This window comes from Vulpes vulpes, chromosome 11, assembly GCF_048418805.1.
Source record: "Vulpes vulpes isolate BD-2025 chromosome 11, VulVul3, whole genome shotgun sequence".
NCBI classification, from domain to species: domain Eukaryota; kingdom Metazoa; phylum Chordata; class Mammalia; order Carnivora; family Canidae; genus Vulpes; species Vulpes vulpes.
In genome coordinates, this window is record NC_132790.1 from 51,467,905 (window position 1) to 51,493,127 (window position 25,223).

Consider the following 25,223-nt stretch of genomic DNA (forward strand, 5'->3'; position numbering starts at 1 on the left):
TGTTTAATATGGATACAATGTGGTTTGGTAACCCGTGGCAAGTTTACGGCCATTATAAATACTTGGTGAGTAGGCAGGTCCAGAAATTGTCTCATGCTGATCAAAGATCATCCCTAGACCAAGAATACCTTTCCCCTGCCAATTTACAGAGCAGGTGTTACAGCCTTAAATGCAAATATGGGATCACTGGCATCTGCCTTCCTCCCCAACATCACCCCTTGGCATTCCCTTTGCACCCTACCCTGACGTTTCTCAGCTAGATGTCAGGCCAGCCAAACTTGCCCTCACCTCCAGACTTTCTTGCTGGGTTATCTTCTGGAATTCCTTCTCTCCCTCATCACCAGGTTGGCCCTTATGAGAATGGTGGGACTCGCTTCAGAGAGCACCTCCTGCAGGCAGCCTTCTGACCTCTTCTACCCCATCTGATTCAGGTGTCCCCAGCACCTGCTCCTGGTGATCTGCACAGGCTCCTGTCAAAGCCCTATCATGCAGGATGTGGTTCTCTGCTCTCACTTCTAGGCTACCTGAGATGGAGTGGGCTCCCATGCTCAGGTGTCCTGTCATCTGCTCCCATGGCTTGGGAGCAGTACATGGTTGGGACTCAATTCAGTATTGAGTTGGAGAAATGAGTTTTCACAGTCAGTTTTATTAGTTATATGGTGAGGGAAAGTAATGTTATTTTTTTTCCTTTCTTGCTGAAGATACTGCCCAGAAGTGTAAAAAAAGAAACTTTATGACAAAAGTAAAAACCGAAGTTCGAGTCATCAATGAGCCTTCGAGTGGCATTCTTCTGCTTTCCCCATTTCACCAGGAGGAAATGAGAAGAGGGAGCTGGCTGGTTTATACCCTGCACCAGATGCCCTGTTTTGGGACATGGTAGAGGGCTCACATCATCACACTGTCACCTGGTACTTTCCAGATCTGGCTTCTTTAAGTCCCCAGAACCTTCCACTCTCTGCCTCATTTTCCTTTAAGTATTAGGGAGGCCCATGAGTATATGACACCATTCAGTCATCACACCTGACTAACACACTCCTACGGTAAACACAAAGAGGAGCTGAATAGAGGAGCAAGGATAAAAGTGAATCTCCCTCTCCATGCCCCTTCCTCAAAGCCGCCCCAACGGGACCTCTTTGTACTGTGTATAATATGCATGCATGCAGTTTGGGTTTACAAATAAAAGAGGACTGACAAGCGTTGCAACTTGTTTTTTCCACACAAGGTAAATACTTTTGCTATCAATATGTAGAGATAAGCAACAGTGTTTCTGGTGATTCTGTGGTGTTCTTGTATATGAATGTGCACGGTCTAATCATTTCCCTAAAAATAAGCCTACAACGCATTTCAATTTCTTCCTTTGCAAGCACACCCACAAGTGAAATCCTGTTGAATCAAAGATTATGCACATGTAAACCTAATAGACACTGTAAGTTGACCTCCAGGAGTCTATGCCAATTTTTATCCACTAAGAAGATTTGACTGCTATCTTCCCCATCTGGGTTCAAGGTTCAGTTTTCACTCGTCTGATAGATAAAAATAGAGATCTTACCATTTTTCAACTTGCATTTCATCAGTTACTACAATGTTAAACATCTTTGCTGTTTTAATCATTTCCTCTATGAATTACTAGTTCATACGCTTACCTATGTTTTATTGAGTTTTTATATTTTATTTATTTGCAGACACTCTTTTCATATTATAGCTATTAGCCTGTTGGCCATTAGCTTTATCACATTTTCTCCCAGCAGACTTATTAATGATGGTGTTTGCCATACAGAGAAGTCCTGAGATCTCTCTATATTTATTGGAAGGAAACTCAGAGAGCATCTCTGATGTAGGTGGATTATTGAGCATCTCACCACAACCTAGCAGAAAGCAGAAGGCTGTACTGGCATCTCACAGACTCCATCTGAATGAACATCTCCTACAGAGCAGCCCCAAGGGCACCCTGGCTTCATGACTCCATAGCCTCTTGTTTTTCTCAGATGGGAGGAAAACATGGGCTTCCTACTGCCCACCCCCACCAGTAGGAAGCCCTCCAGGATGTGGGAAGAAAAGTAGTGAAGAGTGCCACTGGTTCCATGCTGGGATTCTTTCACATTGGTGAATTATAAACTCATGTGGAATTGAGTGTATTTTATTCCCTCGTGAGGGCAGAAAAGGAGAAAGTTGTATAGAATAGCCCAGTCATCCTGCCATTGCTTAGCTCACATTTAACTTCTTTTTTGTTTTTTAATTTTTTTTTTAATTTATTTATGATAGTCACAGAGAGAGAGAGAGAGAGAGAGAGAGAGAGAGGCAGAGACACAGGCAGAGGGAGAAGCAGGCTCCATGCACCGGGAGCCTGACGTGGGATTCGATCCCGGGTCTCCAGGATCGCGCCCTGGGCCAAAGGCAGGCGCCAAACCGCTGCGCCACCCAGGGATCCCTCACATTTAACTTCTACACTCACGTCCTGCGTTTTCTTCACAGAACCTGCTACTAAGGCACCATTCTCTTATCATTCACTGGTTTTGTAACTTTCCACTTTTCTGACTGGTAGTCTTCCCTGGTAGTCTTTGATAGTTTTTCCCAGCTGAGCTGCTGAAGAATGGAAGTGATGGGCATGACAAAGGCTAATTGGAGATGTTGGTGGGCATTGTCCATTTTCCTAAATGGACAATGTTGTATCTTCTGGGGGCTGCATCGTCTTTCCCCCAGCACTCCTGCCTCCTGTTAAATACTTGTGTTTCTAAATTAGAAAAACATCTTGATGAGGATGCCAATGGAATACCTTTTTATAGCCTCTATTTTCTTTCTTTATTCATTTAAAAAGCATACCTAATTTTTGGAAAATTGAACCAATGCAATTATTTACATATACTCCTTATAGAAAAAGTCCGGGCAGTTATGCACATAAATGGCCTAGTACATGAAACCAGAATCCTGGGCTTCCCGTGACTCTCAGCTCAGGGACTGTATTCTTTTCTCTTCCAAGTGCACAGAGTGAACAAACTATGTTATTTATGAAATATCCCCCAACAGCCCACAAATGCCCAAGGTTAAAGGCCTTGCCCTGAATCAACAGACCACATGGGCCTGGAAAGCCACTCTGCTTTCCTCCTCACATATGTGTCCTCTCTCCAGGGAAAGCCAGTGCAGGAAGATGAAGCGGAGGGTCCAGGAAGCAAAAGTGAGGAAGGTGTGCTTCTCACGGCAAGAGTGACAGAGACACTCACATGATTATACCAGAGCCACACGCCACCATCTGAAATGTAGAGACAGGAGAGGTATGTCTTTGCAAGGTAAATGGTGGCCAAGGAGAGTGTGACCAGGTTCAGGAGAGGGCTGTCAGATGGCCAGCAAGGGGCCCACATCCCCAGGGGAGGCACACCCCAGGATCCAGGCAGGTGCTATGTACCAGAGTCAGAAGAGTATAGTTGGATCAAACTCCAATAAAAATATATATACATAAAAAAAAAGAGTATAGTTGGATCAGATGCTCAGACAACAGGGCACTGGGTTCTTTTTTTTTTTTTAAGATTCTTATTTATTATTCTTGAGAGGCACAGAGAGAGAGGCAGAGACACAGGCAGAGGGAGAAGCAGGGTCCATGCAGGGAGCCCGATGTGGGACTCGATCCCCTGGGACCCTGGGATCTGAAGGCAGAGGTTCAACCACTGAGCCCCCGGGGCATCCCAGGGCACTGGGTTCTGTGCTGCGTCCTAGCATCCACAGTGCCGGAGGAACACTGGGGGTCGCTACACCTGAATCGCCCCCCCTCCAAGGACCCACACTAACACCTCTCAAATGCACACACTTCACAGATGACAGAGGTTGGCCTGAGCATGTCTGAAAGAAAATGGTCCCTGCTTTCTGTTCACACTGAAATCTTAGATGATGCATTAACTATGAAAACAATGGGGGGAACTTTAAACACAACTACATTTAAGAATTTAGTCTGTTCCTTCTAGTCCCTTTTCCTACGCATTATTCTATATATAAGTAAAACTAAGTCCTAAAGTCTACCATTTTGTAACTGATATTGTGAACATTTTTCATATAATTAGCAATACTCAGTGAGCATAATTGTTACCTAATACCTCACCATAGAGAAATAACATAATTATTTAATTACTCACCTTTTAAAGCATTTAGATTTTCCCCAATTTTACAGTCTAATAAATAACACTGTGGGTTTTTTTCCATTTTTTACTTAAATCTTTGCTAGTTTTTACTGTCACTTGTTAAGAAAAAAGCTTTTCCTTTTTTTAAAATAAACTTTTCTTAAGATAATTAAAGCAATTTAATTCCTGGTTATCTAGTGGCCCTGCTGTGGGAAGACTTTTTAAAACAAATGTGTTTTGCTTATTGTACATTGCACATGGCACATTGCACAAAAGGTTTTCTGTGAAATGGACTGGAAGGAGAATATTTAAGAGGAGAGCTAAAGACCTGGCATGTCCCCCATAGTATACAAATTACAAGAAAGTTGGTTGTGCACACAAATTCGAGTTTTAGGGATCTCTTTTGTAGACATCACTGGGTGGACCCCCAGCTCTGGAAGGCACTGAACTGGCACTATGATAGATTTTCACAGGCACAAAGCAGCTGCTGCATGTGTCAGGGAGGCACCCCACACACAGCGGGAGCCCCCAGGTGCAGAGGGTGACATTGGCCTGCCTGCGCCCAGACACGGCTGATCATTCCAAAGTGCCCAAACATTTGTTTGTGCTCCTGAGAATTTTTGTATACCCCTTTGAGTATTTAAAAAAGATCTGTTCATCTCCTAGCTTTTAAATCTTTGATCTCTGCCTCCTACCCTCCACTTATCTTCAGGAAAGAAGCGGGACTTTTGGCTAGAGATCAAGAATGATGGTAGTAGTTTCTTTCCATTGATGACCACGTGTTATGGTCCTGGGGTGGAAGCTGTTGTTCACCGGCTGTGTGATCTTGGAAGATGAAATTCACCTTCAGTGAACCCTAACTCCTCATATCCAGGGTGGCAAGGAAGGATTCACATGCAGACATGTTTAGCAAGAAGTATCTGCAACTTACATTGAAATGCACCCATAAAAGATAGACTGATGGATGGATAGAGTTGTACAGATTGATGAACAGACATCTAATAAGTAGAACAAAATACTAATGACCAACAGATGTGGTAGATATATGGGTGTTTGATGTAGGTTCTTTTAACTTCTCCACATGCTTGACAATTTTCATAATACATTGTTAGGGAAAACAGTATTAATAATGGCACAGGGATCCCTGGGTGGCGCAGCGGTTTGGTGCCTGCCTTTGGCCCAGGGCGCAATCCTGGAGACCCGGGATTGAATCCCACGTCGGGCTCCCTGCATGGAGCCTGCTTCTCCCTCTGTCTGTGTCTCTGCCTCTCTCTCTCTCTCTCTCTCTCTCTCTCTCTCTCTCTGACTATCATAAATAAATAAAAATTTAAAAAAATAATAATGGCACATATTTTATGGTACAATGCAAAGAAGGAATGAGATGCGACAAGTGCCCACATGGTGTCTCACATAAAGCAGTAAGTCTGTGTGTTACAGTTGCTAATATTTGTCACAACAACCAGCTAAAAAGGTATCATAACTCTGTTTAGGAAGAAAAATAAAATTGGATACTCAAAAACTAGTGAGCAGTGCAAGGGCCATGCCAGCCCTGGATTTGAGCCAGGAGTGTCTCTCCCAGAGCCCTGCTCTGCCTTCCAGATCCCCAAGGACAGAGTGCAGGAAGGTAGACCTGTGTCTGTAGTCACTGCTCTCAGCCTCTCACCTGCTCCCATCTCATAGCCTGGCCTTTTTTTAAAAAAATAAATAAATGTTTTACTTTAGAACAGTTTTAGATTTATGCAAATTTACAAAGGCAGGACAAAAAGTTTCCATCTACCCCTCATCCAATTTCTCCTCTTGTTGACATCTTAGGATATAGTACATTTGTCACAACTAATAAATAAGACACACTGTACAAAAGGTTTGTAGTGCTAAGCATAAATAGTGATGTTGACAGCACTTCCCAACTGCCAAGGCCCCTTTCACAGATACATTTAGAACATATTAGTGGATTTGTCTGGTATTTAGTAATTTCTTAAGAAGTTATGAAATTTCTTTATTTCCCAATCTGTCAGCTTACCATTTATTTGTCACTGGCCAGCTATTGGGGTGGGTGAAGACTCCTTTCATACAAAAGTCCTCTGTCCCTGTGGCCACCTATAAGGTTATCATTATCTACACCAGACACCCAGTCCATGTGATGCCAAGTGTACTGGGATTATTGCTTTCCTCTCAGCCTCAATTATTGTAGTTCATGGACTTAGTTTTTCTCTCTACCATACTCACCAATAGCCTCTAACTACAGTATCTCATAATATGACCAAATGTATCAGATAAACTATGGATTCCTTATTTTCCTGGAGACCTCACTCCTAGTGTCTTCTGTCTTCCTGCTCTGATTTAAGTTGACTGCTCTTTGATGCCCTCCCTTTAACCTCATCTTAGGGGTTCCTTTGGATTCCTTTGTGTATTATTTCTTAAATCTCAGGTCTGCTCTCAGGAGTACTTATCCCTGCAACACATGCTATTGTCATATGTTTATCTATGCATGGCAAGATGACTTGCATTCCAGCAAGATGGAAAACTGGCCAGCATGGTAAGACACAAAACCATGCAGATCAAGGTAGATCTGCAGATCAAGGGTAACTTATTTCCAGGAGATTAGTCTGGTGTGGCTTGGGTTTCTAAATCTTTTGAGGAAAGGGAGAATATGATGTTTGGCCAGGGAGGACCATGCAGAAATCCATAGCCTCAGAGCATGCCATCTATGAAAGGGGTTAGGAACTTCTCCCCTAGGCTTCAGAAACTAGGCAGTAAGCTCTGTGTCTGTCTTGGACCATCAGAACACAGTCAGCACCTCAGGACCAGGCTAATCCTAGATGTGAGGCCTGAATTTACATAAAGGCATGGTACAAGCACCGTGCTGAGAAATTAAAGTACACATAGATTCAGAATTTACACCACGGACAATAAAAAGATGATTTCTAAGGAGTGACAGTTTTGCAAACCAGCAAGGAGACAAATTAATCCTAGCTCTTGATAAAACCACAATAGAACATTTTAATCTGCATAAGGGGCAAAGTCATACAAGAGGGTTGTCAGCAGATTTTCCTCTCAAAATAGAATTATTACTTCCAGAATTCAATTATCTCAAATCAATTCATTTTTAATCTCTTTGAGATTATTATAGAATTCTACAACAATCTAAGTGACATTAAAATAATTGAAATCACTTAAGTGATTAAGAAGGAATAAAAATCCATATGAAAGAATAAGAGATCATATTTTAAAATTTTTTAAAAACACAAACTTGATGGGATGGGCACTGGGTGTTATGCTATATATTGGCAAATTGAACTCCAATAAAAAATAATAATTAAAAAAATAAATTAACTATAATGAAAATAAATAAATAAATAACTCAAACTTTTAAATTTTTTTAAAAACTCAAACTTGGAAAATGTATAGCTAGAATTTTTAGAATTGGAAAGTAGAAAGTACCTGTAAGTACCTGTAATAAAAGACCCAATGAGTGGATCTGGTTGCAGATTGCAGACTGACTAGTTGCAACTGAAGAAAGAATTTTGTACACCAGGGGATAGATACATGGGAATCATCCAAGTAAGCACAGAAAAAGAAATGGAAAACCGGAAGGAGGCACAGCACACAGAAAGAAGAGTTCCAACGTGCAGCCAACAGGAATTCCAGAAGGAGAGAAATGAGGACAGAATGGGGTAACCATAATATTTTAGATGCTAATGGCTGGAAGTTGTCCAAAGTGGAAACAAGTATAATCATCAGATTGAAGTAGCTCACTGAGTCCTGAGCAGAAAAAAGTAAGCTGAATACATGTAAGGACACATCATGGTGGGGCTGTAGAGCTTGGATTGGAAGAATCAACAAAAAGCTTAGCAGTAAGCCCCTCATCTCCTGATTTAACTGTTTTACCCCTGACCATCTCATTCTTGCCCACAGCTTTGACTGTTATTCACATATAGTGAATTTCTGATTTCTTAACTCTAGCCCAGATGCATATAGACAAATCTGTGTCTTTACTTGGATATCCAGAGCCCAAGGTCAAATTTGCAGTCACCCTGCCGGCCCCTGACCGCCCCCCAAATCTACACACTTCCCCCTGTTTCACTGGTGTCACCTTTGACTAGCCAGTCTTCCATCCCTGTCACTCACTTGGGCTGGCCCAGAAGAGGCATGGGGAACATCTGAAAGATGCATATCTCATGCTCTCCCACCCACACTCCCTTCCCTCTTCTTCAAGCACACCCTCATTAGCCTCCATCATTAGAGGGTGCACCAGACCTGCACGGTCTGGGCCTCTCTGAATCTCCATTCTGTTCTCTCCTCTCTGGCCTCACCAGTCCTTTCTCCCTGTATTCCACCCGCATCCCCTGCCCATTCCCACAACAAGGCATCTCCAAACTCAAGCCCTGAGTCTCCAGGGAAGTCTTCTCTGGCCCCTGGGTCCAGCCATACTCCTCCACACTGCACTGTCATGGAACTATTTACGACATTAATGTTCATACTCCCCACCCTTTTACCTTCAGAGTTAACACAGCACCTTGCATGAGGGCGACATTAAAAAAATATTCCTTTAACGAGTGAAGGAGTTTAAGGAATGATTTTGCAGTTCTATCCCCAAAACTTGAGTGAATCGGTACCTTTTTCCATCCTGAATTCAAACACCATGCTGACTTGTGAATACAGCTACGATGTGTCCCGCAGACATGCCCCCCCCCCCCAATCTGTGAGCATCACAGTGTTTACTGCTGAGATTGCATCTGGCTCTCCAAGGCTGGGACTCTGTGTGGCTGCACTTGGCTTGCTCCCTTGTTTCTAACATTCATTCAGGCCTCTTATGACGGCTTGCTTAGCAAGGAGCTGGATTTGAACTTGCTAAAACTGTTTCACATCTACTGCCAGTGAGTAGCCTGTGCTGGTCCCTGTTTGGGTCTCACTCCTGGCTGTCTGGTCTTTTCTTGAGGAACCTCGCTGCCTTCTGGTTTTGCTGCAAGGCCTGCCAGCTGAGGATGTGCACTTTCCAATTCTGTTTCCTCAGGGGCCTGTAATTTGTTTTTATTTTCCTGCTGCAAGAATTCCTGACATAAAACACCCCCTGAATGTTTGCTGACTTAGTGGGAAAAAGGAAGTCAAGTCTCAGAATTTATTCTTGAGTGAAGTGGAATGAAAGTGAGATGGTCATGGCAGGCATCCCTTGGACGTGACCCTGGAGTACACCCTAAGGGATAAGAGTTGTAAATCACACAGGAGCCTCTACAAACCACCTCTGTCCACTTCAAGACAGGATCTTTGGTTCAGTTGACTGCTTTTTGTTCCCCAGAAATATGCCTGTGAACTAGACTGCCAAAGACTGAGTGTTGGTGTCTCCAAATCCAAATGTGGAATCCCTGCCCGCAGTGCAATGGCATTCAGAGGTGGGCCTTTCTTTTCAGAGGTATCAGGTTAGGATGAGGCCATGGGGTTGGAGCCCCATGATGGGATTAGTGCCCTACTAAGGGGCTAAAGGGACCAGAGTGCTCTCCCTCCTCCATGCAAGGACACAGCAAAAAGGCAGCCATCTGTAAACCAGGAAGAAAGTCCTCACCAGAGCCCTGATCTCAGGCTTCCAGACTCCAGAACTGTGAGGAAGATGAGTGCCAGATCTATGATAATGTGTCTCAGCAACCTAAGCTAAGATACAAACTTTCCGGTCCATCCCCAAACTCCCACAGGCCTTCCTGTATGTACCTAATTATGAGCATTAATCACTCATTTCCCAAATTTTGTTTTGTTTGTTTTTTAAATCCCAAATGAAAAAGGGCATTTCCATTTGGAAACCAGGCTCCAGCTGGACCAGCCGTCCTAACTGGGATTATTTTCTGAATAATCCAGATGTCCCCTGCTCCTGCGGAGTCCTTGAGAGTTATCATTTAAGAAGAATCCTGATATTTCAACCTGAAAAAAGGGGCTGAGCTTTCTTTCCCACAAATGCCTGTTGGGCCACATCCCCTGTGCCACATTTTGGGAAATGTTTGGTTCAAAGAGGATGTTTCTATGTTTTTCCTTTCCCTATTTTGAGAATGTTTGCCTCTGAGGCATGATTTGACGAGATATGTGTGCACAACAGACAGACACACACACCCCCCCTTTATTCTACTGCATCACCCCGTTTCAGCTCAGATGCATGGATTTCAAGCTGTAGAGAATGGGGCATCCTTCACCTTGCCCACGTGTGCACCAACTCCTCACTTTGGTCCTCCAGGCCCCCTGACTGGGAGCAGAGTGCAAAATCACAAATATGCTGATGTTGACTTCTTTATTAGACCTTCTAACGAAGTGCCGGATGTTGGATGCAAGCTACTGAGAAACTGCTTGGTTGGAATTAATTAAAAAGTGAAGACAAGACATTTCCTTTTATTGGATTTAAAAGAATAGGGGAATTTTTTAAAAGTCCCCTAATGCCAGTAATTCAAAACTACCCTTTTACAGAGGTGGTGGAGCTCAGGGGTATATACACATTTCCTGGTCTGTCTACAGGCCCTCCCAGCCTCAGGGGGGACATATGGATTCCTTAGAATGGCATTTGGACATGAATTTGGGGGCTTCAAAATGAGATGTTGAATTTCAAAGGGCAGGTCTCTACTCTGACATCGAATTTGACTGGAAAAGAGCTCAGATGTGGACATGGGAGCTTCCCGGAGGCTAAGGCAGATGGAAGCAGCTCTGTGTGCAACAAGGTGATATGCTAAGATCCATCCCCAGCTGAGTCTCAAGCTTGGCTTCTGTCCAGGTGGAGAGAGGGTGACTTGATTCCTGCCAGCCAGTGTTAGAGGAAAAAAGCCTGTCATCTATAGCTGGCCAGCACCAGGAATTCTCATATGTCCTACCAGGTTAGGGCAGAGGGAACCAGGATCTGAATATTTTGGTTCCTAAGACTGTTGAGATGGTATCACACGAAGATTTGCTGAGAATTTTCAGCCCAGCAAAGACAAGATAAATTCAGTGGTAGCAATATATACTGATGGTATGAGGTTCTCTCTCCCCTGCCCCCACTTTTCTGAGCTCAGGTGTAGATCTGCAACTTGCAGAAATTTGATTTGCCAGACAGCCTGCTCAAGGCTAAGGGCTTGCCTCACATACTGGGGTGGCCTTTCTCCCTCCTGCTTCCTTCCATCCCTGTTCCCTCATCCTCTCTCCCTCCTCTCTCTGGAGCCCAAGGCTGATTTTCCTTGCTGAGCTGCACTTTCCACTGAAAGTGGGAGCTGCAGCCACGGGAACAGACCGTGCCTATTCAGCCATCAGCATCCGGACTGGCAGCGTAGGAAAGCTGGCTCATGGTCGGAAAGCCGGCTATTTGGTCTGTTCATCTGTGTTTGGGGTAAATGGGCTCACGTTCTTATTCAGATGATCCACATCCAACAGGGTGCAGATCTCTCAGTTGAAACAATAATGATAACTATAATGAGCAAGGGTGCTCAAAAGATGGTTTGGCTTCCTTGTTCTAACAGGAGGCTCCGTCAGTCCACCACCCAGGAGAGAACCGCGCTGACACAGCACCATCCATCTGACTACAGTGATTAGAAGGGCACTTCGCCCCTGTGGTCTTCCTCCCAAAAATGCATTAGATAACTCCCGGTAGAGGGGCATCCTACAAGACATCTAACCAGTCTTCCTCAACACTGTCAAGGTCATCCAAAACAAGGAAAGTCTGGGAAGCTGTCACAACCAAGAGGAGCCTAAGGAGACCTGACATCTGAATGCAATGTGGTATCTTGGATGGGGTCCCAGGACAGAAGGTGGACAGTAAGTCTTAAAAAAATGGACTTTAGTTTATGATAAAGTATTAACATTGGTTTATCAGAAAACCCTCTGTGCACATTACTCTGACTAAAAATTATTTTACATGATGAATATATGCATATCCTGTTAGCAACAAGTCTACTCCTGGCTGTATGCCAACAAAAATAAGTATATATGTTCATTAAAATAAGGTACAAGAAAAAAAATAAGGTACTATAATGTTTATAGCGGTCTTATTCATAAATACCTGAAAACTAGACACTACCTTTGCATAGGATAATTGGCAAAGAAGTTACAGAATATTCATACAGTAGGACACTAGAGAATCAACTATCTATGTACCCCTATAGGGATGAATCACAGACAGTGAAGAAAGCCATGCACACTAGGATCGATTATCTACACTACAGGATCGATTATAAGAAGTTCCAAAGCAAAGCTCACATAGCCTATTTTAAGACAGGGCAGTGATTCCTGCTGGGGAGAGTGACAGCAAGGGGACAGAGAAGCTTCCAGGTAGTGAGTCGGTTCTGCTCTCCATCCAGGTGCTGGTTACACAGGTGTGTGCATGTTGTGAAAATTCACCAAGCTGTATGTTTATGAATTGTGCACTTTCCCTTATAAATGTTGTATTTGGGGAGAATGTGTGTGTATAGGTATATGTATTATATATTAATGTGTGTATATATAATACATATATGGTGCATGTGTATCTGTGTATGTACAGACATGCATATGTATTATATAGACACATTTTTAAAAAGAATGAAAGACACAGAATAAGGAAATATGCCAATATATGGCCATTTACTGCTGTTCAAATCTGAGAATGGAGAAGGTGACAATTTTCAGTCCTTCTGATTTCATCTCTAATTCTGACTAACAATAGAACTTCGATGATCTTGTGATCATTGTCATTCCCTAATAATCTGCACTCTGAGCACCTGTGACCCCAGAAGAAGCAGGAGGGGCCAGGGCAGTGGGTAGGAGCATACAGCGGCAGCCTGGGCAGGGAGGTGGCAGTCGGAGGCATCAGGAGGCAGAGCAGAGTAGAAGGCCCCCCTCAGCTTCCCCAGGGGCTCCCATTTTGCCTGGGTCCCTCTCAGGTTCCCTGGGATCACATTGGAGGAGTCTCAGCCTTCCAGCCCTTCTCTCACAGGCAAACAAAACAAGTGTGAAGGGAAACCACAGCAAGCTTCTCTCAGGTTGGGACTGGAGGCCAGCCTGTAGGGGAGAAAGCATCAACTGGCTGGAGGCTGCAAGGTGGAAGGCCCCTTGGGAAGGCCTCTTAGGAGTTGGGTGCTCTCCAGGGTTTGACAGCTTCTCTAATCCACCACGGAGAATGCGAGATGACAGTAGCTCCCATGCCCTACACGAGCGTAGCAGGGTGATTGCTGTTCCTGTTGATGTGTGTGGTGTTCTCTGTGAGATGAGATCCAAGAAGAAATGACTCTGACGATGGGGCCCTCAGACATCCTTGCAGGAAGTTCTGCCCCCAAGTGTAGTGGCCCAAATCAAGGACAGTGGGGTGGCTCTGGGAAGGCCCATGCTCGTTCCCGCACCCAGGTGACTGAGGTTTGAGTCAGGTTTTACACTAACACTTGTACATTTGTTTCACAACCAGTCTCTTTTCTGCTGTTCAGACCTAACTAGCAACAGAAGATCCATGGTCTTAAATGGCTTAAAATAGAACAGTTGCTTAAAAGTGGGGAAATCATAAATACACATGCAGAACTACATACATGTGAGGAAAGGAACACGCGTGTTGAGGATTGGTGTGAGACTGCCTGCCTCTGAGAGGCTCTCCATCCTTGTGGCCTAGCTCCAAATTATCTTGCTATTCTCATTCAAAATATTACATAGAGACTGTCTCTTTGAATTTAGCTCTGAGTACCTTGTCAGTGCATAGCAAATGTTAACAGTTATAAATAAAGGAGATAACCTTTGTAATAATGCAAAGAAATGTAATCCAGCCAGATGGACATTGGTAACTAGAGAAAAAATGAGCCATAAAGCATCCAAAGTGCTAAAAATTTCCAGAGATGTTTCTGGAGACAGCAGGTGTCTTTGGGAGCCTGTCACAACTTTTGGAGGCTGGTGTCAGGTGCTGGCGTCTTCTGCTCAGGTCCTCCTAGCTGTGCCTAAACCCTGCTCCTCAACAGGAATGGAGTGAATGCATCCATGGGTGACATGGAATGTGGAAACATCTGACCTTATCCATTCTTACCCACAAAATAAGTGTAGGAGAAACAAACCAGCAAGGTGTCTCTCAGAGGAAATCATGATTGTACTAGAAACCCAAACACTTCCAGCTAAAGGAAGTGAAGGTGTTGACAAAGCTTGTAAAAAACCCAACCCATAGCTAAGAGAAATATCGCCCAAGGCTCCTGGCCCATCCATGAAAGGCCAGATCCCAGGCCCTTTGGAACATTCCAGATCATCTCCAGAAGGGGAGATGGTGGCCTAGCAGGGCCAGTACATGTGGCCAGGAGAGATTCCACAGTTGCACGAGGCTCATGTTCTAATGGCCACCACACTGAGCAGCACAGACATAGAATACCTCCATCCTCAGGAGAAAACTCTCCTGCAGGGTATACACTGAGATAGTCATCTCTGACCCAGCCTCTGATGCTCTTCCTGCCTCTTCTCTTCCCCCTCCTCTCCTGGATTCCCTGCGGAACAGCAAACCCCTCTCCCTCTGTCATCATGCCCAAAGTTAAACAGCCAAGTCCTGCCTGGTGCTCAGCACCAGAGCCAAGTAGGCTTCACCTTGCATAGCAAGGAGCCATGGTTGTAAATATTTCCTCTGTGGATACCCCTGATTTATATCTTCCTTATCTGCTTGTAGACCTTGTATAAGGCCAGGGATTCTCAGCCATGGGGATACCTCCAGGGGGGTTCTGTATAAGGTGGAAATGTTTCTGACCAAAGCATGTTTGCACTCAGGAACAGTGGGAGAAAAGGCTGTGCCATCCTCTGTTCTTTATTCATTGAGTGAATGTGTGCTGAGTTTGTCCAGGCTCCTGCAAAGTGCAGCTATAGGGGGTGCCGGAGTGCTGAGCACCAGACCCCCAGGAGCCCCTCTCCCAGCAGGGCAGGTAAGGCTCCCATGAGAATATGGTAGGTGAGGTAGGAGCTTAAGAAGCTACTGCAAATACAGAGGCCAAAGAGCAGTCTGGAGAGGGAAGCCAGAGCACACTTGACCCTTGATGGGCATCTGTGTTTATGGAGAAATGAGCATCTCTGTTCCTTCTCTCTTACTTCCCTTTTTTGGTTTTGATATCAAGATTTTACTAGTTTCATAAAATGAGTTTCTCTATTCTTTATGAAAAGTTTTTTTCTGATCACTTAATTTGAATCATTGGAGTGAAAGAGGAGAGTTCTTTAATTATGCTTTCTTCCAGTTACTGACCCTCCCCAAAGATATCCAGTAACCTGACTTCTGTGCCAACTGCACAGACTACTTTAGCCTATTTTGTACTTCTCCTGTTCCACATTATGTTTCTGAGATTTATATATTTACCATTACTGGATACCATTATTGTTTATCTTTTTTTTATTGCTGTTGGACCTTTGGGTGGCTCCCAGTTTGGAGGTATTATGACAATTGTTGTTACAAACATTTTTGCAGATATGCTTTGGCAAGCATATAAATAATATCTCAAATATTTACTAAGAGTAGATTTGTTGTTGGATAATGTGTCCATATGTCCAGCTGTAAGAAGTACTGATTGTTTCCCAAAGTAGTGATAAGAATTTACACTTCTACCAGGACTGTATGAGAATTTGGTTTTTCCACATTCTCGCCAATACTTGGTACTGTGTCTCTTTTCCATTTGAGCCTGGCAGTTGGTATGCAGCACTGTTCTTCCAAGATGCACTCAGCTGGGCCCTGCCTGCACGCACGGGAAGGACAAGTGTGGTTTTTACCTCCACCTCCCCTTCTTCCAGCTTGCCAGCCAAGCTGTTGCCCCCTTGAAGTGAGGTGTGGTGAGCGTGCCCAGGTAGGGGATAGAGCAGTCTTACCCCACTCAGCCTGTCATGCGAGGCCTCGTGCCCTCCAGGCCTGGAGGATGTGGATGGCTTTCATTCCCATCTGTGCGTTTTGGTGGGTTCTTAGTGGACCCCATGCACATTCTGCACCCTCAGTTACTGTTTGCTTGAGACAAGCCCTGCATTTCCTGTCAGCATTTTCTGTGGAGGTCTGCTTCCTTCTTAGGTGGTCTGTGTTGGACAGGATCTAAGACAGTCCCCGTGGCAGCTCACCCTGGCCGGTCCTCAATGGAGGGCCTGGCCTGTCCCCACAGAACATCACTCCTTTCAGCTCTGACCCAGAAGTCCCTGGCCAGCCCCCTTCTGCCTTTTAGATTCTCCAGGCAGGAATTGGCCCTGTGCCCTCTGCACAGGGGACTCAGACAAGGCCCCTCAGCGCCCCATTTAGACTCCTCTCCTAGGGTGGAAGGCCAACAGCTCCCCTCCTAACGGAGAGGACTGGGTCTTACCACATGCTCAAAGGTCCCTTCAGATTCCCTTCCTGGCCTCCAAACACCCAACTCCCTGGGGGCACGGGGCTTCAGAAGTCTAGTTGGGTTCTCCTCTCCCATTCTGAAAATTGGCAATGCTGACGAGCAGCTGTGTAACCATGGTGGGCCATGTCTCTTGTGATGTCGGGCCTCAGACCGAACTTCTAGCTATTGTGAGTGAGCAGAAAGAGGCAGGTAAGCAACAGGGTACAAATAAAGTCACGGGCTTCAGCATGCCAACAAATGCCAAGATCAATCTCAGGTTATCCCAGAGCTGGTTGAGCAACAAGAAGGGAGCCACAGCAGGAAGTGGAGTACAATGGGACAGCCCGGCTGGTCCCTGGCCCCAGCAGGACCCGGACGCACTGGAAGCATCCAAGGAAAGCAGTGCCCTGAATCTAGTTGGAGACCCCAAGAAGAGGCCAGTCCCTGCAGCTAAAACTCCTAAAAGTTACCACATGGCAGGTTCTGTCACCAGCAACAGAGAGAGTGATAAATAGGTATAAGCATTCGAAGTGCCCCCCAAGGAATGTCAATTTGCCTCCATTCCTCTGTGCGCTGGCCATTTTCGTGAAAACCTGAGCAGGATGAGCTTCAACTGAATGTAAGAAGCTTCCTGCCTTGTGATGAAGGATATGTTGCCCTGACATGGTGGCCTGACTCGGTGCCTATCCCCACCTCAGGAGGAGTGACCCAATGGCATGACTGACCTCATGCCGAGTCAAAGTGGGTTCATCCTGGTTGCACAGTCTTTGGTGATGTGATTTTTACTGATTCAGTGTAAATCCCTTCACTCGAGGGGAAGGAACGAAAGCCAGTGGTTTTCCTGACTTGTAGCACTAATGTGTTCTTTGTGCTCTTAGGTTTAAAAGTGGGGGTTTCTGTGTATTTTCACAACCAGATAAGTGAAGGTAGTTGTGTAACTAGAGATCCAGAGTGCACATGTAATGTCTCAGTGTGCGACGTCCGGCAGCATGTGGAAGAGCTCAGCACCTCTGGATGCAGGTTTGGAGGGCACCTCCCCATCAGGGCTGTGGCTGAAAGTGCCCCAGGGTGCCCCTTGGGGCCTGAGGGCTTCTTGACTTCTGATTGCAGATGCTTATGCTCCCACTCCCCTGGGACTTTTACTCTTGGCTGCCTTCCAGGGGGTGCAAGTCTGGACCCCACAGACGGTACAGCTGGGAGCTCCTTAGGACCTTGTCGGCCACCTGCACTTCCTGTTTTCTAAGCAAAAGGCCCAAAGAGAAAGTAACAAACTTCATTCATGACCTGTGGGAGAAAGGGCGAGGAAGAAAAGCCAGTCCCAAGAGATAAGTTTTCCAGCCCAAAGTGGGAGCAGGTGGACATCCTGTCTTCTGCAGGGCCCTGAATGGGAATGGCTGTTTGCAGACTAGGCCAGAGGGGCCAGCTCACAGGGTCAAACTTCCTTCTGTCCAGTGCCCAAACTTCCTTCTCCCTTGTAGTTCGGCCTTCAGGAGTGACAGAGGTGACATTGAGAGAGAGCTGCCTGTAGGCACCTGCCCTTGGAACATGAGCTCAATGGAGAGAAGCACCTCTTAGCCTAGTCCTGGGAGCCAGAATCGTCACTGCCCTGAAAATGGCACCAGCTGGATTCTGTTCTGGCTGGAGGAGCCCCGGACTATGACATCATCGGTGCATCCCATGGCCTCATGGGAGATTACATTCACCTGTGCAAGCAGGATCCAGCATGAGCCAGCATGAGCCATGGCTGCACTTTCATGAGGGGCACCCAGGAACAGATCCCGAGATGCCCCAAGGAGGCCTTCTGTCCTAGGAGGGGACTCTGAACAGACCAGATGTGAACAGGGCCATGAGGAAGGAGCCCAGAAGGTTTCAGCAGGAGGACACTATGAGCACGTGAGACCTGCCTCCCCTCCAGCCTGGTGGCCTGCCTCAGCCCACAACACAGTAAGGATGTTGAGGAGATACAGCCCAGGCCCACCTGAGGTCAGGTCAGAGCTGCCCCACTGAGCAGTTCTCAAATTTCTGACCCTCAGAAACTGGTAGAGAAATCAGTGTTTATTCTTGTCTGAAGCCACAAAGTTGGGGATGAAGTGTTTCTCGGCAGTGGATGATGAACACAGCCGTCAGGAGAGAGCAGGCTGGTTGGGTGCCCAGATGCCAGAAAGCATCTCATCGGTGACAAAAAGCCTACAGGTCAGGTCCTCACAGCCAGATCATGGCTGATGCAAACATCTTATCAGCAGTGTAGCTGTAGCTGCTGCTTTCAGGGAAATAGATGGTTCACCCCAGTTAGATCATTTGGGGGGACTGATTTACAAAGGTGGCTGGCCTGGGGCCTCAAGGGACAGTGCAGTGACTGGGGCAGATGCATCAGAGCCACCACCACGCAGAGGCCCAGAGAGAGTAGGACAGAGCATTAGAACCTACAGGAGGTATCAGTTTTGGGGCCTTCACAAATGGTGAGCCCATCCCCTCCTCTAGTCTGATGGAGCTGCTGGGCAGTACTCAGGGAGAAGCTGGGGACCAGAGAAGGAGCCAGGGCAGCCTCCTGGCCACAGGCAAGCCACGTGGAAGGAGCATGGATCCAGAGGGCGAAGGGCAGGAGGCAATATCGGAGCCCCCACAGACCAGGCCTGCCTCAGTCCCATGGGCCCACTGCACAGATGGGAACACTGAGTCTCAGAGTCCTTCTTCCCCTTTTAAAGTCAGTGGAGCATTTGATTTGAAGTAAAGTCACACACTGGTAGTATCCTGGACCCCACGATGGGAGGGCCTTGGTGACAGGCCACCCCACTGTGGGAGGAGATGAGGCTAGGCAGGAAATGATCCAGGGCCAGAAAGCACACATGCCTTGCTGCAGGCCATAGGGACCGACAGCAGGCACTGCCAGAGACCACATGAGCAAGTCTGTCATGGGCAGCATTTTGGAGAAAGTGGCAGAGGTACAGGCAAACCTGGGGCAGGATCCCCTAACAAGCCCAAGACTGCTCAAGTAAGCCATTTCAATGTCCAAGAACAAAGTGCATAAAGTGGATCAGCCTTCTGTTTCCTTTGGCACTCATCACCTGCCACCGCAGAAGGCATTTTCCTAGGAGGACAAACTAGGATTAGGGATGCAGCCCCCACCTGCAGGGCTTAATGGCCCTGCAAAAACAGGGGGAGCCCGATGCTGCCATTATTAGAAAGGAGGCTATCAGGAGGTAAAATACCAGCAAATTATAAACTCCTGGGAGCCACACACCAGTCAAGAGGAAATGAGGTTTGGAAATAACACCCTCCAAGGTAAAAACAAAACTATGAGGGCCCAGGGTGTGGGTGGCTTCTCTTCCTGCAAGCGTCCAGTTGTAGGAATCAAAGCAGTGCCATGCACACCAGTCAGACAGGCCATCAGGGCACACAGCTCCCACAACCAAACATGAGGGTGGACCTCAGGTTGGCAGTACCCTGCAAGAGGCTGAGCTCACCCCCTGAGCTTCAACTCCCCCAATATCATTCCCTCTACCACGAGCCTGCTCACATGAAACAATGATTCTGTTGGAAAAAATGTGGGTCACGAGGATGCTCTCCATGCTAGATCCAGGGCTGTCTTCCTGCGAAGCAAAGTCTCATCCCAGTTTGCCTGGACTGTCCCTATTCTGGTACTGAAGGTCCCAGGAACCCTCTTAGTCCTGTGCAAACCAGGACAGTTGGCCACCTTGCTCTCCATCTTGCCTGCACTTTGGAATCACCTGGGAGCATGAAAGGCACAGAAGCCAGGTCCCAGGCCAGAGCTTCTGACTTCCCTGGCCGGGGTGCCACCAGGGCACAGGAGTTCACCAAGCTCCCTGGCAGCTGGAATGTGCACCAGGTTTGGGGACTCCTGTTGTAGAGCTGTCTGATGTGGCACAGTTTAAGCTAACGATACCCATGGGCCATCCTGAGTGAGGGCTCTCAGCGTGCCTACAGCATGCTCACTTACAAACCATGGGCTGCATGTGCAGACCAGGGTGTAGACAAGTCTATATTCCAAATTGGGACAAGCAAACAACATCTGCTCATTCCAGCCAAGAAGCATCTGTGACATCCTCCTGTCCCTACCAGGAGTTGCCAGCTTGGCTGTTCCTTGATACCTCCTTTCCTCCTCACCACAGCTCCCGACCCCAATGCAGCAGTCAGAGCAGCTGAGAACGTGGCTGCTTTGGGAATCCAGCAAGCCTGGCTGACCCTCATCTCATAAAAATGCACATGCATACACAGTCTTGCTTTCAGCATGAGGTCTCTGTCGACCCCGGGACCCAGGACAACAACCCCTGCCCTCCTGCACAGCAAGAAGAGCCTGGACACATAGCCCAGAAGTTTTCAGGATGGAAATATTTCTCTGAGATTGCAGCCTCTCAGAAGTATGTACAACCTGCCTTGTAGCCACAGGATCCATTGTCTGCAACAAAGGATGTGCCGGACACCACCTTTGTTAGACCAGGATGCCCAGTCTGTGGAGTGCAAACAGTGTGGCTAGTTCCGGAAGCTTCTGCAAAATGCAGACACTGAATAGCATTGCTGAAAAGCAGCCTGATTATCAATGGGGATCTATCTGTTTGATGTTTCTGACATATTTCAGTTGATAGCATCTCCAACACAACACACTTCCTGCTGGGACAGTTGCCCTATAACCAAACAAAACGTTGATGGGGTTCCCTCAGCTTGGACCATGAGAGTAAACTGTGGATTCCCCAGCAGACACTTCCGGCTCCTGAGGATGAGAGCGCTGGCACTGTGGGCTCAGAAGGCACCAGAGGGGAGGTCTGTGGAGTTGGGCCACAGCTTAGGTCAAGGCTGCCCCCTGCCACTACCTTCCTCACAGAGGCCTCCAGAGAACCAGGATCATGCACCTGGGAGCATTTGAAGGGAGCTAATCTTGAACAGCCCACTCATCTGGTCATTCATCAAGTGTTCAGTGAGTTCCTCCATTCCTCCAGGCTCCAAGGCACACCTCATGGATGAAGCAGACAAGGACCTGCCTCTGGAGTTGAGCCAGGAAGGCAGCTACTCACATAGTTATAGAAATGGGTCGGCTCCAATGCATAGGCCAGTTGGGACAAAGGCGCTCCGGGCGGGGCCCATGTTCAGGGGGAAGGAGTGCCCAATGTGCCCTGACTTCTTCTCTGCACATCTGTGTCCTCTCCTGCAACAGGGCCCAGGGTGGTGATAATGCCAGAGAGCAGCAAAACCCATTCCGGTGGAGGGTGGCCACCCGGCTAAGGAAGGGCATTTCCAGTGAATGATGTTATGGACACTGGAGTGTTTGGGAGTACCGCTAGATAAAATGAAATGCAGCTAAGTAAGGCTTAATTAATTAATTGGTATTGTCCTAGGAGGCTTCCCATTCTGCATTCCCTGAGCTCTGTTTCATCAAGAACTGCCGGCAGTGATCTCCCAAGCTCCCTTCCAAACCAGAAAATTAGAAGAGGAAAGCAAAACTTGGCCTCCGGCATCCAGCAGGTAGAGAAAGAGAGGCCACCAAGTAGACCAGGGTGCCTTCTCAGCCCGACACAGAGCTCCGTAGCTCATCAATCAGGGCCAGGACTGTGGAGGGTGGAAATTCATTTCACGAGTTACCTCTGAGTCTGACCCGTTGTGATCCATTGCAGATGAGGTGGCATATTTTAGTTTGAGTAAACAACACACTGTCTCTCATACCAGCCTTCACAGTGCAGAAATACCACTGATGACATGTGGAGATGCGACCCGGTGAAAAACTGGCTTTCTGGAGATGCGCCAGAGAATGAGTTAGGCTATCTACCTGGGGAGTGGGTTCTGCCTTTATCCTGACCATAAAGAAGCCCCAGCCAGCTTGGGGTTAGCTCTCCACAGCATCACTTGACCCTCCCAGGGGTTAGGGTCCATGGTAGCTTCCACTCCCATCAGCCAAATTCACCATTTTACTCAGCTGATCTCTTCAGGATGGTTACAGCTGAAGCACATGGTGGTTCCTACACTCTTGTGTCACATTTTGAGTCTCACTTGTGGAGGAGGACAACAGAGGAAGGGATTGAGGGTGGGTATATGGGGTCTGCTACAAAATACCCTACCAGACACTTTGTCCCAAACCTCCATGTGCCTATCCACCTTGTGACCCCAAGAAACATGAATCTTATCAAAGCAACTACCAACTGAGTGAACAAAGATATGGGTATTGGTCTTATATCAAATATTTTATTGATGGCTGACTTCTATCCACTCCAGCTATGGTGAGGAAGGACGTAGTTAGGAATGCATGATCCCATCGTCAGTGGAAGTGTTAGGGGTCCTGCAACCGACTTAATGATCTTATGCCATAGTTTCTTCTCTGGGAAGTGAGTTAGACTTTCCTTCCCCATACTCCTACTATGTAAAGATTAAATCAGGTAAGTGTGAACATATTTTTGTTTTAATTCAGTGTTATTCAAATGAAAGGAAGTATCATCCTTCGGTAGAAATGAGAATGTAATATCTGTTCTGTCCCTCACATCCTGATGCCCAGGGTCCTGGGCCTCACATTGGTGATGGAGCACTGCCAGCCACGGGTATTCCTGGGGGCTCTTTCCTTTTTTATTTTTTAAAGATTTTATTTATTTATTCATGAGAGTAACAGACAGAAAAAGAGGCAGAGACACGGGCAGAGGGAGAAGCAGGCTCCATGCAGGAAGCCCGACCTGGGACTCGATCCTGGGTCCCCAGGATCCCGCCCTGGGCCGAAGGCAGCGCTAAACCACTAAGCCACTGGGGCTGCCCCCTTTCCTTTTTTTAAGCTTTGACTGCCTTGCAGTGTAGGGGAGCAATAGCCCCCGCATTTCTTCTTCACCAGTTACAGAACCGCCGCCACCACAGCTGGGAACATGCCCAGTAACCTCTTAATGAGTCCTCCCTCTCTGGTGTCAGCTAAGTTCGAGGCTGGAGGGCGCCAGAGGTGAGCACTACGCTCACTTCATTTGCTTCCACTTGCTCATCTTGACTTCCGTTTCTCCTCCCTCCTTTCTCTCCAATAGACCAACAAAGCCGTAGCCAAGGGGGACTTCCACCAAGCCAGCACGAGCTCCCGGCGGGCCCTGTTCCTGGCTGTGCTGTCCATCACCATCGGCACCGGCATCTACGTGGGCGTGGCCGTGGCCCTCATCGCCTACCTCTCCAAGAACAACCACCTATGAGCTTCATCCAGGCGCATAGGGAAAGAACCTGGGGCCAGTCCTACACAGATGCAGAGAAGGCAGGGCTGGCAAGGGGTGGACACACAGGTAGACACACCTGTGCGATGCTGTACACTATAAGTTATTGCCAAACAACTCCATAAAGCCCTGGGATTTTTCTACCCATGGATTTCTTTTGTTTTTATCCCTTAATTTCATTTTCACAGCACTGTGTAGAGCACGAGGCAGATGAGCACTGCTGACCCGTCCAAAGGGAAGCTCCAAAGATCCTGACCTGCCAGGCTGTCTCTGGATGGATTCTGGTGGATTCATGACAGTGCAGCTCTCTCTGCAGCTGCCAGTACCTGGGATGCCATAGCATTAGCAATATATAAACATTACAAATGTGTTTATTTTTTATGAAATATGGTGCAATAGGCAGAGGGCAGGGGACATGTCACTTCTGTCTGTGGCCCTGCTTGACTCCTCCGGCATTTCCCCCGTCCATGAACCTTCCCTGCAGGAAGAAAAGGGGGCTGGCAGGAAGAGAGAAAAAACTGCTGGCAGGATTCCCAGCTGTCATTGGTCTTCAGAAGAGTCCAGCCCTGAGAATGCAATGCCAGGATAGCACTGGGCCTGCCCCAGGCCCAGCAGACACTCCCTCCGTGCTGCCCCCAGCCTAGGAACATCAGGCCTCCTTTGGAACGTGTCCAAACTCAGCAGCCATCACGCAGCAATATGCAGTCTTGGGGCCTACTTGATCTAGGGCAGGGGGCAGGCCGCAGCCCCTCCCAAAACCCCTCCTGAAAGGACCGAGGTTCACTCCAGGAACTGTAGGCAAAGGAGCTGTGGACACCGTCTCAGCATAAAGATGCCTGTGTTGACACTCACCCTGGTAATAAGCAGTGACACCAGTGATCTTGAAAAGGAAATGAACCTTCCCTGTCAACTAAATGAATAGCTATTTTCTTGTCATTTTTTTAAGTGCAACTACTGCTTCATGCTGCTTAAGTTATCAGACGAATGCTGAGAAATAAGTAATCAGACATTTTAATACCATTACACTGCTGTTTTATGAGTGTTCATTATTTAACAAAAATTATCTTTTAGCTTTCTTGCTTAAGACTTTTTTTTTCTGATGAATATCCACTCTTGGGTTCCATTTCTACTTTTCACTTATTTTAAATAACCACAGAGCTACCCAGGACTCAGCTGGTGGAAGAGTAGGCAGGTCTCCTAAGATGAGGGTCATGACACCCCTGGTTGCTTAAGTTTTCACCTTGGACATTCTTAATATCTTTATCCTACTAATAATATTAAGGGAGTCAGAGACAGTGATTCATCCACGACAATAGCTCCCTGCTACCTGGATCCTGGCCTCAGAAATCCTGATGTCACTGACCAGAGCTACTGCCTGGTGGTTCCAGTGCTCAGCCTAAGTCAGAAATAACTGTCCTGGGATGTCCTGGAATAAGGACTCATCTTTGGTCTCCTGCACCTGTCCCTCTCCCCCTTGACCTGAAATGCTTAATATTCTGAAAGGTTTTAGCACTGCCTTCCTGGGCCAAATCCAAACTCCATCTAGCATTATGTCTCTAGTGAATGTTCCAGAAATATATTTTAAGACTCAACTCAATGAAGAATATATGGAAGAAGCCCAAACCTCCCTGTAAGAGTCAGAGTGACCTGGTAATAGAACACGTGGATTGGGA

At 46.8% G+C, this 25,223-nt stretch overlaps 1 protein-coding gene across 6 annotated transcripts in view; it reads left to right on the forward strand.

Moving 5' to 3' along the window:
- Positions 1-24,620, forward strand: part of SYNDIG1 (synapse differentiation inducing 1) — a 186,349-nt gene extending 161,729 nt beyond the window's left edge. For 4 of the 6 annotated variants that reach the window (XM_072726286.1, XM_026016374.2, XM_026016371.2 and 1 more), the window contains exon 4: positions 23,374-24,620. In XM_072726286.1, the coding sequence (XP_072582387.1) occupies positions 23,374-23,532 (159 nt within the window). In that variant the 3' untranslated portion in view covers positions 23,533-24,620. Of the gene's footprint in view, positions 1-701; positions 753-11,569; positions 11,865-23,373 lie in introns of those variants that run through there. The other 2 variants (XM_026016373.2, XM_072726285.1) reach the window with 2 other exon arrangements.
- Positions 24,621-25,223: the final 603 nt, after the last annotated feature.